The following is a 12,423-nucleotide window of genomic DNA, read 5'->3' as shown; positions in this document are numbered from 1 at the left end:
AGTAGCTGGGATTACAGGCACTCGCCACCACGCCTGGCTAATTTTGCATTTTGAGACAAGGTTTTACCATGCTGATCAGGCTGGTCTCGAACTCCTGTGACTTCAGGTGATCTACCCGCCTCAGACACCCAAAGTGTTGGGATTACATGCGTGAGCCACCATGCCTGGCCTTAATATACATTCTTTTTTTTTTTTTCTATTTCTAATATACATTCTTATGATATTCCATTTTCACTTTTTTTCCCCTCACATTTGTTGAGAATTGCAGTATACCAAGCACTATTCTAAGTGTTTTACAGCATTGCCTCTAGTTTTCACAGTAGTTCTCAGATGAGGAAAAACAGATGCCTGGAAGGGTGAATAACTTGGTTAAGGTCCCAAAGCTGATAAATGGGCAGAGGTGGGATTTGAATATAGTTAATCTGAGTAGAGAAGTCATATTCTTCAGTGCTATACTATTCTACCTTCTCTGCAGAGCTCCTTTCTTTTTTTTTTTTTTTATTTTTTTTATTTTTCTTTTTTTTTGAGTCGGAGTTTTGCTCTTGTTACCCAGGCTGGAGTGCAATGGCGCGATCTCGGCTCACCGCAATCTCCGCCTCCTGGGTTCAGGCAATTCTCCTGCCTCAGCCTCCTGAGTAGCTGAGATTACAGGCACACGCCACCATGCCCAGCTGAATTTTTGTATTTTTAGTAGAGACAGAGTTTCACCATGTTGACCAGGCTGGTCTCAATCTCTTGACCTCGTGATCCACCCGCCTCGGCCTCCCAAAGTGCTGGGATTACAGGCGTGAGCCACGGCGCCCGGCCGAGAGCTCCTTTCAAATGTAATTTTTGAGCAATATATATAACAGTGTTACTATTAATACAGTTATATGGTATTAAGTCATTTTATAAAACCAATGAACATAAAGTGTCCTGATACTAATGGAAATAGCTTTGCTGCCATAAACTTATTTGCTCAAAGCATTGAAGTACCTTGTTAGCTTTCTCTTATGCTCTTATGCATGTTATATTTTCTTCATTTTTTTTCCCTCGGGTAATCCCTCTATACCACTGCAGGAAACATAGCTGCTTTTATGTTTTCTCCAGTGTTGGATCTTCTTGCATGTGGTATGCCCTACCCATAGTTTTATAGTAGATGCCTGAAGACCTACTGTAGAAACATGCCTGGGAAGGCCCGCAGGATGAATTAGCCACATCAGCTTAAATCAGATAATCTGCCAGGGCCTTACCACACTGCTCCTTTTTGCATTCTGCTAGTGATATTACTAGGTCAGGAAATCATTGGTGATTTTCTGAGAAAACAATTGTTTTGTGACTGTCTTCCCTTTTGCAGGAAGATCTGTTTCAGCAACCAGGCCTGAGGTCAGAATTTGAACATATCAGGGACTACTTGGATACTGGAATGATTGATAACCTCTGTATCCTTCAGACATTCAGCTCTCTCTCTCTCTCTGTGTGTGTGTGTGTGTGTGTGTGTGAGAGAGAGAGAGAGAGAGCGAGAGCGAGAGAGAGAGAGAGAGAGAGAGAATATGAATGAGAGGGGTGAGAAAAAGGAAAGTATTTTCAGGCTCCGAATCTGATATTGTATCCTCAGTTACCATGTTTTATTTAAAGTTTGCATAGAGAAGACTTTACAACTTTTTTTTTTTCTTTTGAGACAGGGTCCATTTCTGTCACCCAGGCTGGAGTACAGTAGTGTGATCTCAGATCACTGCAGCCTTTACCTCCTGGGCTCAAGTGATCCTCCCACCTCAGCCTCCTGAGTAGCTGGGACCACAGGTGAATACCACCATACCTGTCTAATTTTTGAACTTTTCATAGAGGCAGGGTTTTGCCATGTTGCCCAGACTAAGAATTTACAACTTTAAGTAACCAATATAGCAGGAACTCAGGAGGCCTGGCCTCCTGAGAGACAGTGTGGCCCCTTCGAGAAGTTAGGCTGGCATTCTAGCTCTGAGCAGAGCCTGACTGGGCAGGCAGCATTTCTGGCATGTGCTTGCTCCTGGGCCTTTTCCTAACCATGGGCAGCAGCACCATCGATTCCTTAACGATAGGTCAAAAGCTGCCAGCAATCATTCTGTAGCCGAAGCCCTGCTGCTTTTCCTGGAGAGCCTTCCAGAGCCTGTCATCTGTTACAGCGCCTACCATAACTGCTTGGAGTGTTCTGGCAACTACACAGCAAGCAAGCAGGTAAGGGGAAGCACTGAGCATCAGCATACACGTGTGGTTAGCCCCAGATCCCATGGGGCCTAAGGGAACAGAGTGGACACAGTCACTCAAGTTTAGTGTCTCAGAAACTGAACACTTTATCTTTCCTTCTCAAACTCAAACCTGTTCTTTCTGTCATGTCTTTGTTTCTTTTAATGGCATCACCCTTAATTCCAGTGAGTCAACCCGAGACCTGAGTCATTTCTGACTCCACCCTCTCCATGCCTCCCACGGGCCCAGTCTCATTGATCTATGACCTGTCGTCTCTCTTATATCCTCATTGTACTTAGCTTGGTTCAGTGCACTGCATTCACAATCTCCTTCTGCTGATTTGTTCTGCACACTGCCATCAGATTGTGTATTCTAAATTACGTTATTGTCATGTGACTGTTGGTCAGAAAACCATACTTGGCTCTCCATTGCCAATTACTAATTTTCTTAAATACTGAAGACTTTCTATGATCTAGCTTGGTGGTTCACACATACAACAGGCCTTGGCAGAATCTAGAAAACTTGCCAATAATACAGATTCTAAAGCCTCACCCTAAATCCACTGAATCATAATCACTTTTTTTGTTTGTTTGTTTGAGATGGAGTCTCGCTGTGTCACCCAGGCTGGAGTGCATTGGCGGGATCTCAGCTCACTGCAACCTTCGCCTCCCGGATTCAAGTGATTCTCCTGTCTCAGCCTCCCAAGTAGCAGGGATTACAGGTGTGCACCACCATGCCTGGCTATTTTTTGTATTTTTAGTAGAGGTGGGGTTTCACCATGTTGGCCAAGCTGGTCTCAAACTCCTGACCTCAGGTGATCCACCCGCCTTGGCCTCCCAAAGTGCTGGGATTACAGGCTTGAATCACTGAGCCCAGCTTATAATCACTTTTGGAATCTATTTTGTTCAAGCTTCCAAACTGATTCTGATATGCAGATAGCTGGAGTACTCATTGATCAGAGCCTGATCAACCCTTCTAGTTATGCTCCTGCCAAAATTGACTTCTCATAAAGTGTTCTCTCTACTTGTCTATTTTTCTCCTCTTGCTTTTTACACGTTCTTTGCTCTAAATAACCCCAGTTCTTACCTCTGTAAATCCAGTTTTGTCTTATATTCAAGACCCAACTAAAATGTCTTATTTCCTTAAGTCTTATAAGAACATGCAGTTAAAAGGTTGACTTCTAAATTCGTGTCACATTTGACCTGTACCTCTCTTTTGGTACTTACGCCCAGTGGTAAGCAACCAGTTTTCTGTGCACTTGGATGGTGTATTCAGTTCTTGGACTGTAGTAGGCACTTGACAAATGATTCAGTTCTCCCTCTTTCAGGTCATTTCTACTCTCCCCACATTCCACAACAATGTCTTCAAATACTTGATGGCGTTTTTGCAAGAACTGCTGAAAAATTCAGCAAAAAATCATTTGGATGAGAATATTCTAGGTAAGCAGGCAAAAGTCTATGGAAAGCATTTCTGCAAACTGAGAGACTTGTAATGAGAAATGTGGTTGAGGAGGGTCCCAAGTCCCTTGCAGTAGAACTAAAATATTAAGCTCTGGGCCAAGATTTTTTTTTTTTTTTTTTTTTTTTTTGAGATGGAGTTTTGCTCTGGTCGCCCAGGCTGGAGTGCAGTGGTGTGATCTCGGCTCACCCCAACCTCCACCACCCGGGTTCACACAATTCTTCTGCCTCAGCCTCCCAAGTAACTGGGATAGCAGGCATGTGCCACCACACCCAGCTAATTTCATATTCTTTAGTGGAGACATTAGAGTTTCTCCATGTTGGTCAGGCTGGTCTCGAATTCCCAGCTTCAGGTGATCCACCCGCCTTGGCCTCCCAGAGTGTTGGGATTATAGGTGTGAGCCATCGCACTTGGCCTGGGCAGATTTTTTTAAAGCAGAAAGTATTGCATTTGGACATTTCTCCCCACTCCTAAAAACACAAGAATAAGTATAGTCATGGACCGGGCATGATGCCTCACATCTGTAATCTTAGCACTTTGGGAGGCCAAGGCCGGCAGATCACCTGAGGTCAGGAGTTTGAGACCAGCCTATATAACATGGTGAAAAATACAGAAATGAGCTGGGTGTGGTGGTGGGCGCCTGTAATCCTAGCTACTAGGGAGGCTGAATCAGGAGAATCACTTGAACCCAAGTGATGCAATGGAGGCTGCACTGAGCCGAGACTGCACCACTGCATTCCAGCCTGGGTGACACAGTGAGACTTTGTCTCACAAAAAAAGTATAATCCTGTACCGTATAACATCTTGGTCAAAAACGGACCATATATACGATGGAGGGTCTATATGATTATAATACTGTGTGTGTGTGTGTGTGTGTGTGTGTGTGTGTGTGTGTGTGTTTGAAACAGTCTTGCTCTGTCACCCAGGCTGGAGTGTAGTGGTGTGAACTCAGCTCACTGCAGTCTCCGCCTCCTGGGTTCAAGTGATTCGTGTGCCTCAGCCTCCCAGGTAGCTGGGATTATAGGTTCTTGCCACCATGTCTGGCTATTTTTTTCTTTTTTGGAGACAGAGTCTCGCTCTGTCGCCCAGGCTGGAGTGCAGTGGCATGATCTCAGCTCACTGCAACCTCTGCCTCTGGGGTTCAAGCGATTCTTCTGTCTCAGCCTCCCGAGTAGCTGGGATTACAGGCGTGTGCCACCATGCCCAGCTAATTTTTGTATTTTTAGTAGAGACGGGGTTTCACCATATTAACCAGGCTGGTCTTGAACTCTTGACCCTGTGATCCGCCCACTTTGGCCTCCCAAAGTACTGGGATTACAGGCGTAAGCCATCATGCCCAGCCTTTTTTTTTTTTTTTTTTTTTTTTTTTTAAGGTCGGTGACCAATGCCCACCTTCCCCACTTCTGGGTGGGAGAGTCCTGGAAGCCAGATGGCCACTCAGGCCCACGCAGCCACCCCTGGGCCTTAGCTATCCTTACCATGCTCACAAAACCCTGTCCAAGTCTGGAGATGAGCCCTCAGCGAGGATGGGAAGGAGGTGAGGCAGTGTGGGAGTGGGAGGGGAGGAGGCAGGAACCAGAGTGGCAGGACACCAAGCAGGGATGCCTCCCCCACCACCCTGTAACCTCGGCCACCTCCGACAGGGCACCATTCCCCTTGGAAAGCTCACTGGTGGGGACAGGCTAATTTTTGTATTTTTAGTAGTGATGGAGGTTTCACCATGTTGGCCTATCTGGTCTCAAACTCCTGGCCTCTAGCGATCTGTCTGCTTCGGCTTCCCAAAGTGCTGAGATTACAGGTGTGAGCCACTGCACCTGGCCCATAATATTGTATTTTTGATGTACCTTTCCTATGTTTAGATATATTTGGATGCACAAATACTTACCAGTTGTTACGGTTGCCTGTAGTATTCAGTATAGTAACTTGCTGTACAGGAGCCTAGGAGCAATAGGCTATACCATCTAGAATTGTGTAAGTACAAGTGCAAGTAAAGTTTGTGTAAAGTGTAAGTACACTCTTATGATGTTGGCACAATGACGATCACCTAATGACATTTCTCAGAACATACCCCTGCTGTAAGTGATGTGTGTCTTTAGTACCTTCTTTTGCTGAATCATTTATTTTCTGTTTTTTTTCTTGCAGCTAGCATATTTGGTAGCTTATTGCTTCGAAACCCAGCTGGTCACCAAAAGCTTGATATGATGGAGAAGAAGAAGGCTCAAGAATTTATTCACCAGTTCCTCTGCAATCCACTCTGAGCCTCTCTCTTCTATTTTACTTGAGGCAGCGAACTACCAGCCCCACCTGTTTCAGCTCAAGAGCTGTCTTAAGATAATTATGTGAGGCTACTTGGTAGCAAGAATGGCAGCTGTTTCCTGAGCCTAGTGCCCCGACTAAGCCCACCATTGGTTAGCCCACTCAGTGCTGTAAGTCATGAAGACATAGGAGAAAATCCACCATAATAAAACTGACATTCAATTTTCAACTTTAGTTATTTAACAAAGATTGAGTGCTGTGTTTTTTTTTTTTTTTTTTTTTTTTTTTTTTTTGAGACGGAGTTTCACTCTTGTTACCCAGGCTGGAGTGCAATAGTGCAATCTCAGCTCACTGCAACCTCCCCACCTTAGTTCAAGCGATTCTCCTGCATCAGTCACCTGAGTAGCTGGGATTACAGGCACCTGCCACCACGCCCGGCTAATTTTTGTATTTTTAGTAGAGATGAGGTTTCACCAAGTTGGCCAGGCTGGTCTCGAACACCTGGCCTCAGGTGATTCACCGGCCTCAGCCTCCCAAAGTTCTGGGATTACATGCGTGAGCCACCATGTCAGGCTTTTTTTTTGTTTTTAATTTAAAATGTTTTAAAATAACTACTTGTACTCACTCACCCTACCTCCGGGGCATAGTTGGTGCCTTCCCTGTAGCCTAGGGTGATATCCTCATGATCAGATATTTGAAGGAACTTTGGAGTCCTGAAAGGACTATGAGTTGGTAAACAAGAATGCAGGCAGAAACTGCTGGATAAAATAGGCTACAGCCACCCCAGATGCTTTCAGTGCTGGGTCTGAGGATGTGTGTATATGCACAGGCAAACTCTACCCCCATTCCTGCTCAGATAATGGCTCAATAGCTTTGAGACTGGCTGCTCAGCCTCTGAGGGCAATACAGGTGTTTAAAAAATTAAAATAACCAGGCGCAGTGGCTCAAGCCTGTAATCTCAGCACTTTGGGAGATTGAGGTGGGAGGACTGCTAGAGACCAGGGGTTAGGGACCAGCCTGGGCAACACAAGGAGACCTCATCTCTACAAAAATTTTTTAAAAAATTAGCTGGGCGTGGTGATGCATACCTGTGGTCCCAGTTACTTGGGAGGCTGATGTGGGTGGATCACTTGAGCACAGGAGTTTGAGGCTGCAGTGAGCTACGATCACATCACTGTACTCCAGCCTAGGTGACAGAGGGAGACTCCGTCTCTAAAAATAAAATGTAAAATTACTGAAGAAGTGAGTGTCCGATGAAACAAGCGGGATTTTCTGGACCAGCAAGTCTTCCAAACTGTATATGATGCATCCCCTCTCTCATGTAATATATTTTAATGATAAATGTATATTTAACAGCGGTGGTTGTGTATGTTTTTCTCTCTTAAGAGATGGCAGTTCGCTGCAGCGGGACTTTGTGGCTCAAGCCTTGGGGCCAAAGAGACATATTGCTGGCAGTCAGCAAAAAATGGTTATAGCACTGGCCTGAACCCCTTGACCCCTGGTCTAGTCTTTTGGAGTTGTCCCACTCTGAATATTCGAGAAGCAGCTTAAGGGAAAAACAGGCAGTGGCTGCTGGGAGGATCTAACAGCTAGATCCTCCAGGCATTTGGAAAGGACAGGGACGTAACGAAGGCACACGCAGAATTGTGTACAAATTGGGTACAAATACAACGACTTCTGGGGACTGTAAAATGGGTTTAAGACACGGACCAGCAGGACAATGTGAACGGTTAAAGAAGGGAGTGGCCGGTAGGTGGCGCTAACTGGCCCGGACAAGAGTCGCGTCGAAGCCGCGTCCTCTGCTGGGGAAGAAAGTTGGGACCGCTTGCCGGGGCGAGAGTGTGAGAAGGGCGTCTAGGGAAGCGCGTGGTATAAGGAAGAGGCGGCGGCGTCCTCTCCAGCTGGGCTTGGAATACTCTTAGTTCTGCCTTTGGAATCTTATCTTCCTTTCTGGGGCCTCCTGCCTGTGTTAACTTGGATGGGTGCTGAAGGGGGGGCCGGAGCCCCAGAGGGAGAAACCCGGGAACTTCACGGCCGTCCAGGCTCCCCAGGCGAGTTGGGGCCAGAGTTCTGACGGCCACCTGTGGTCCTTCCCGCTGCTGCTGTGGCTGCCTGGGCGAGGGCGGCCAGCGCAAACTCGACGATATTTCGGACTCTTGCTTTGGGGTTCGTTTCCTTCTCCTTGCGTCCAGTGCCGTGACGGCGACACCCTGCGGACAGCCAGTAGCTACTCCGGGCGCTTCCCCGCGCGGACGAACTCACCCACTGAGCGCCTTCCCCACGGTGCCCCGCCCCGCCCCTCCCTCTCGTCAATTGGAGGCTTCAGCTCGGCCCCTGACAACCTGAGCCAACCAGAGGCGCCAGGGAGGGGCGGAGCGCTGTCCCCTCCTTCCTCCGGAAAGCGGAAGCGGAAGTGACGTTGAGGAAGGTGGGGGCAATCATGGTGCCGCTGGGGAGGGGAGAAGCTGCTGCCGCCGCCGTTGCCGGGAGCCGCGGAGGTAAAAGGCGAAACTAGACTCGGCCTGGGCTTGGGACTTACCGGGGGCGCGGGACTTAGGCTCCCTCCTGAAGCATTTCCCAATAGAGACCTCAGTTCGGTCACCATAGGGACCCCACCCCTTCTCTGTTTCCATGGGGATGGGTATCCAGCCCCCCTTCCCTGTTTCCATGGAGACCCGGACCCTGCCCCTCTTCTCTGTGCTTGGAGACCCCCAGCTTGTCTTCGGATTTTTCTGTGTGGGCCCGTGCTGGGGGCTGTCCCAGACAGGTTCATTTTCCCAGCCTCCTCTCAAGGGGGCTCTGTTCGCACTCCTCTTGGCCACCCTCAAACCTCCCGGTCTTGTTTGTTCCGGACAGTTGGTCTCTGCGTTGCCGCTGAGGGTGCCAGGGCAGCCCACTGGGGCCCTCGGTGCTCTTCTCTCTTTTCTCAGATGCAGCGAAATGTACATCTATGGGGTTGCGTAAGCCAGAGCTAGGGGTCGGGCCGGTACCTCCCGGATCGGATCCTTTGGCCTGTCTTTGGTAACTGTCTAGCCACTTCACTAAGTAAAGGCTCACTTTCTAACCCAGAGCAAAAGAGAAAGATACAGTGCAAAGCCAGACTGAAAACTAAAAGGGATATGCTGATTATTTAAAAATTCTCTGTTCTGCCTGCCAAACCCACATTTGTAGAGCCTGTGTTTGTAGATGAAGGATCGCTATTCCAGAACATGAAAGCTTCAAATGTGGTATTTTTCTCAAGAGAATATATCTTCCCAAGATACTGTCTTCACGAGAGTGTATGTTGTCATGTCTTTTATTCATTTAGCTGGCATTTCCTGCACTTCTAGTATCAGTGTGTTATGCTAGGGGCTGTGGAAACAAAAATAATAAGTAAGACTCAATTCATTCAGGGATGAGAGCCCATTATACAACTATAACTTCTGATACCATATTTGTTTTAAGACATAAATAGATAACAGTGATCTTCACTGTTTGTGCCTGATTGGGGATTAGCCCCTCCACCCAGAAGGTTGAAACATCTGTTGTAGGTAGCAGGGAAGGAATTCACACTTGTTCCTCTACGATTTATCAAACATTGTGCTTTGCATGTGTTGCCTCTTTTATTTCTTGTAAAAACTTTGAGAGAACAGGAATTACTAGTCCCATCTTGCACATGAGAAAAGTGATGTACAGAAGAGTTACCCATGTAGTAAAGGGCACAGCCAGGATCTGTAGGTAGATGACTCTGCCTCCAAAGCCTTTTTCCTTCCACCATAAACTACATGAGACCGTTTACTGCCTCGCGGTCTAATTTGGAGGATATTTGAGTGGGGTTTCCTTTAAGATTTGTAGCAATTCAGCCTTTAAGCAGCCACTGTTCTGTTTGCTCTTATGTCCCCTTTAAGTATTTTGACCAAGTTTCAAACTGTTTGACAGGCACATTCAGAAGGTCTTATGAACTTATTCAATTTTTGAAAAGCATTGCTTTTCTTTCCTTCCTTCCTTTCTCCCTCTCTCTCTCTCTTTCTTTTTCTTTCTTTTTATAGAGGTGGAGTCTCACTATGTTGTTTTGACCATGCTGATCTCAAAACTACTGGCCTCAAGCGATCCTCCTGCCTCAGCCTCCCAAAGTGCTGGGATTACAGGCATGAGCCACCACGCCCAGCCAGCATTGCTTTTCTTTAAAAATAACTTCATGGTTTCAAAATTAAGATAATTAAAAAATTATTCCCAAGGATGGTTTTTCATTTGCTTTGGCTTGCTGTTTAAATGAGAGGGAAAATGAGCCCTGTGCTTGCTGAGGAGGTCCATGGGTCTTGTGATATGATTCTAACTCTGGCTTTGTTCTATTGCAGACAAGTCATTATCTTTTCATTTCTCACAATTGGGCTGAGCACAACTGAACCATGGGGGAACACAGTCCAGACAACATCATCTACTTTAAGGCAGAGGAAGATGAGCTGATCCCCGATGATAAAATGCTCAGGTTTGTGGATAGAAATGGACTGGTGCCTTCCTCATCTGGAACTGTTTATGATAGGACCACTGTTCTTATTGAGCAGGACCCTGGCACTTTGGAGGATGACGATGATGATGGACAGTGCGGAGAACACTTGCCTTTTCTAGTAGGGGGTGAAGAGGGCTTTCACCTGATAGATCATGAAGCAATGTCCCAGGGTTATGTGCAACATATTATCTCACCAGATCAGATTCATTTGACAATAAACCCTGGTTCCACACCCATGCCAAGAAATATCGAAGGTGCAACCCTCACTCTGCAGTCGGAATGTCCGGAAACGAAACGTAAAGAAGTGAGTAAAGCAGTCAGTGGGAGCCTAGTTGGTTTTGGGACAAGTTCTTACAAAATTTTGGGTGCAAATTTTAGCTGGGGAGTAAAGGAGTGTGTGGGGTTAGGACTTAACGATAGTTTTGCTTATCAACAACACATATGCTTTAGGTTTTGTTGTGATTGCTTCTGGGACTTTGGTTTGTATAGCCACACTGAAATTTGGGAATATGAAATTGTAATTTCTCAAATATCCTTCCCTAGGTCGTAAATAAATTTCACTTAAGTAAGTCCATGTTCCTGACACTAAAATAATTAGATTTAGCTTATCTGACAGGGAAATAACTATAGAGTTGGCTTATTTGATAAAGAAATAACTATTTGGGCTGCCTGGCTCATGCCTGTAACCTCAGTACTTTGGGAGGCCAAGGCGGGTGGATCACGAGGTCAGGAGATCAAGACCATCCTGGCCAACATGATTAAACCTCATCTCTACTAAAATACAAAAATTAGCCAAGTTTGGTGGCACGTGCTTGTAATCCCAGCTACTTGGGAGGCGTGTCAGGAGAATTGCTTGTACCCAGGAGGCAGAGGGTGCAGTGAGCCGAGATTGTGCCCCTGCACTCCAGCCTGGCGACAGAGCAAGACTCCATCTCAAAAAAAAAAAAAAAAAAAAGAAGAAAAAAGAAATAACTAGATTTGGCTTATCTCTGGATTGTGTTTAAATGATTTGTTTTGAAAATGAGAATCTGCTGGAATATGTTTGTTTATTTATTTATTTATTTATTTTTTGAGATGGAGTCTTGTTCTGTCGCCCAGGCTCGGCTGGAGTGCAATGGTGCAGTCTTGGTTCACTGCAACCTCTGTCTCCTAGGTTCAAGTGATTCTCCTGCCTCAGCCTTCTGAGTAAGCTTGGATTATAGGCGCCTGCCACCATGCCTGGCCAATTTTTGTATTTTCAGTAGAGATGGGGTGTCACCAGGTTGGCCTAGCTGGTTTTAAACTCCTGACCTCATGATTCACCCGCCTTGGCCTCCCAAAGTGCTGGGATTACAGGCATGAGCCACCATGCCCAGTCTTGAAATATGTTTTATTATCTTAGTGAATGTTTAATGAATTTTTCTTTTATGGTGACTCACGCCTGTAATCCCAGCACTTTGGGAGGCTGGGGTGAGTGGATCACTTGAGGTGGAATTTGTAACCAGCCTGGCCAATATGATGAAACCCCATTTCTGCTAAAAATACAGAAATTAACCAGGTGGTGGTAATGCAAGCCTGTAATCCCAGCTACTCAGGAGGCTGAGGCAGGAGAATCGCTTGGACCCAGGAGGCGGAGTTTGCAGTGAGCTGAGATCGCGCCACTACACTCTAGCCTGGGCGACAGAGCAAGACTCTGTCTAAAAAAAAAAAAAGGCCAGGCGTGTTGACTCACGCCTGTGATCCCAGCACTTTGGGAGGCCAAGGCGGGCGGATTGCCTGAGCTCAGGAGTTCGCAACCAGCCTGGGCAATACGGTGAAACCCCGTCTCTACTAAAAAATACAAAAAATTTAGCCAGGCATGGCGGCGTGCACCTGAGTCCCAGCTACTTGGGAAGCTGAGGCAAGAGAATTGCTTGAACCCGGGAGGCAGAGGTTGCAGTGAGCCAAGATCACGCCATTGCACTCCAGCCTGGGCAACAGAGCGAGACTTTGTCTCAAAAAAAAAAAAAAAAAAAGAAATTCAGGCTGGGCACAGTGGC

At 46.5% G+C, this 12,423-nt stretch overlaps 2 protein-coding genes across 13 annotated transcripts in view; both read left to right on the top strand.

Annotated features, from left to right (window-relative positions):
• INPP5B (inositol polyphosphate-5-phosphatase B) overlaps nt 1–6,204 on the top strand; it is a 73,642-nt gene extending 67,438 nt beyond the window's left edge. For 8 of the 11 annotated variants that reach the window (XM_032247012.1, XM_032247011.1, XM_032247020.1 and 5 more), the window contains 4 exons: nt 1,337–1,421; nt 2,066–2,193; nt 3,530–3,641; nt 5,803–6,150. In XM_032247012.1, the coding sequence (XP_032102903.1) occupies nt 1,337–1,421; nt 2,066–2,193; nt 3,530–3,641; nt 5,803–5,918 (441 nt within the window). In that variant the 3' untranslated portion in view covers nt 5,919–6,150. Of the gene's footprint in view, nt 1–1,336; nt 1,422–2,031; nt 2,194–3,529; nt 3,642–5,802 lie in introns of those variants that run through there. The other 3 variants (XM_032247013.1, XM_032247014.1, XR_004259457.1) reach the window with 3 other exon arrangements.
• A 2,100-nt stretch (nt 6,205–8,304) lies between these two features.
• MTF1 (metal regulatory transcription factor 1) overlaps nt 8,305–12,423 on the top strand; it is a 53,971-nt gene continuing 49,852 nt past the window's right edge. For both annotated transcript variants that reach the window (XM_032247010.1, XM_032247009.1), the window contains exons 1-2: nt 8,305–8,414; nt 10,254–10,709. In XM_032247010.1, coding sequence (XP_032102901.1) covers nt 10,305–10,709 — 405 coding nt within the window. In that variant the 5' untranslated portion in view covers nt 8,305–8,414; nt 10,254–10,304. The remainder of the gene's footprint in view (nt 8,415–10,253; nt 10,710–12,423) is intronic.

This window comes from Sapajus apella, unplaced genomic scaffold, assembly GCF_009761245.1.
Source record: "Sapajus apella isolate SASKATOON/1434 unplaced genomic scaffold, GSC_monkey_1.0 scaffold62, whole genome shotgun sequence".
In the NCBI taxonomy this organism is placed as follows: Eukaryota; Metazoa; Chordata; class Mammalia; order Primates; family Cebidae; genus Sapajus; species Sapajus apella.
The sequence above is the reverse complement of the archived record's forward strand: the minus strand, read 5'-3'. Positions and strand labels throughout refer to the sequence as shown.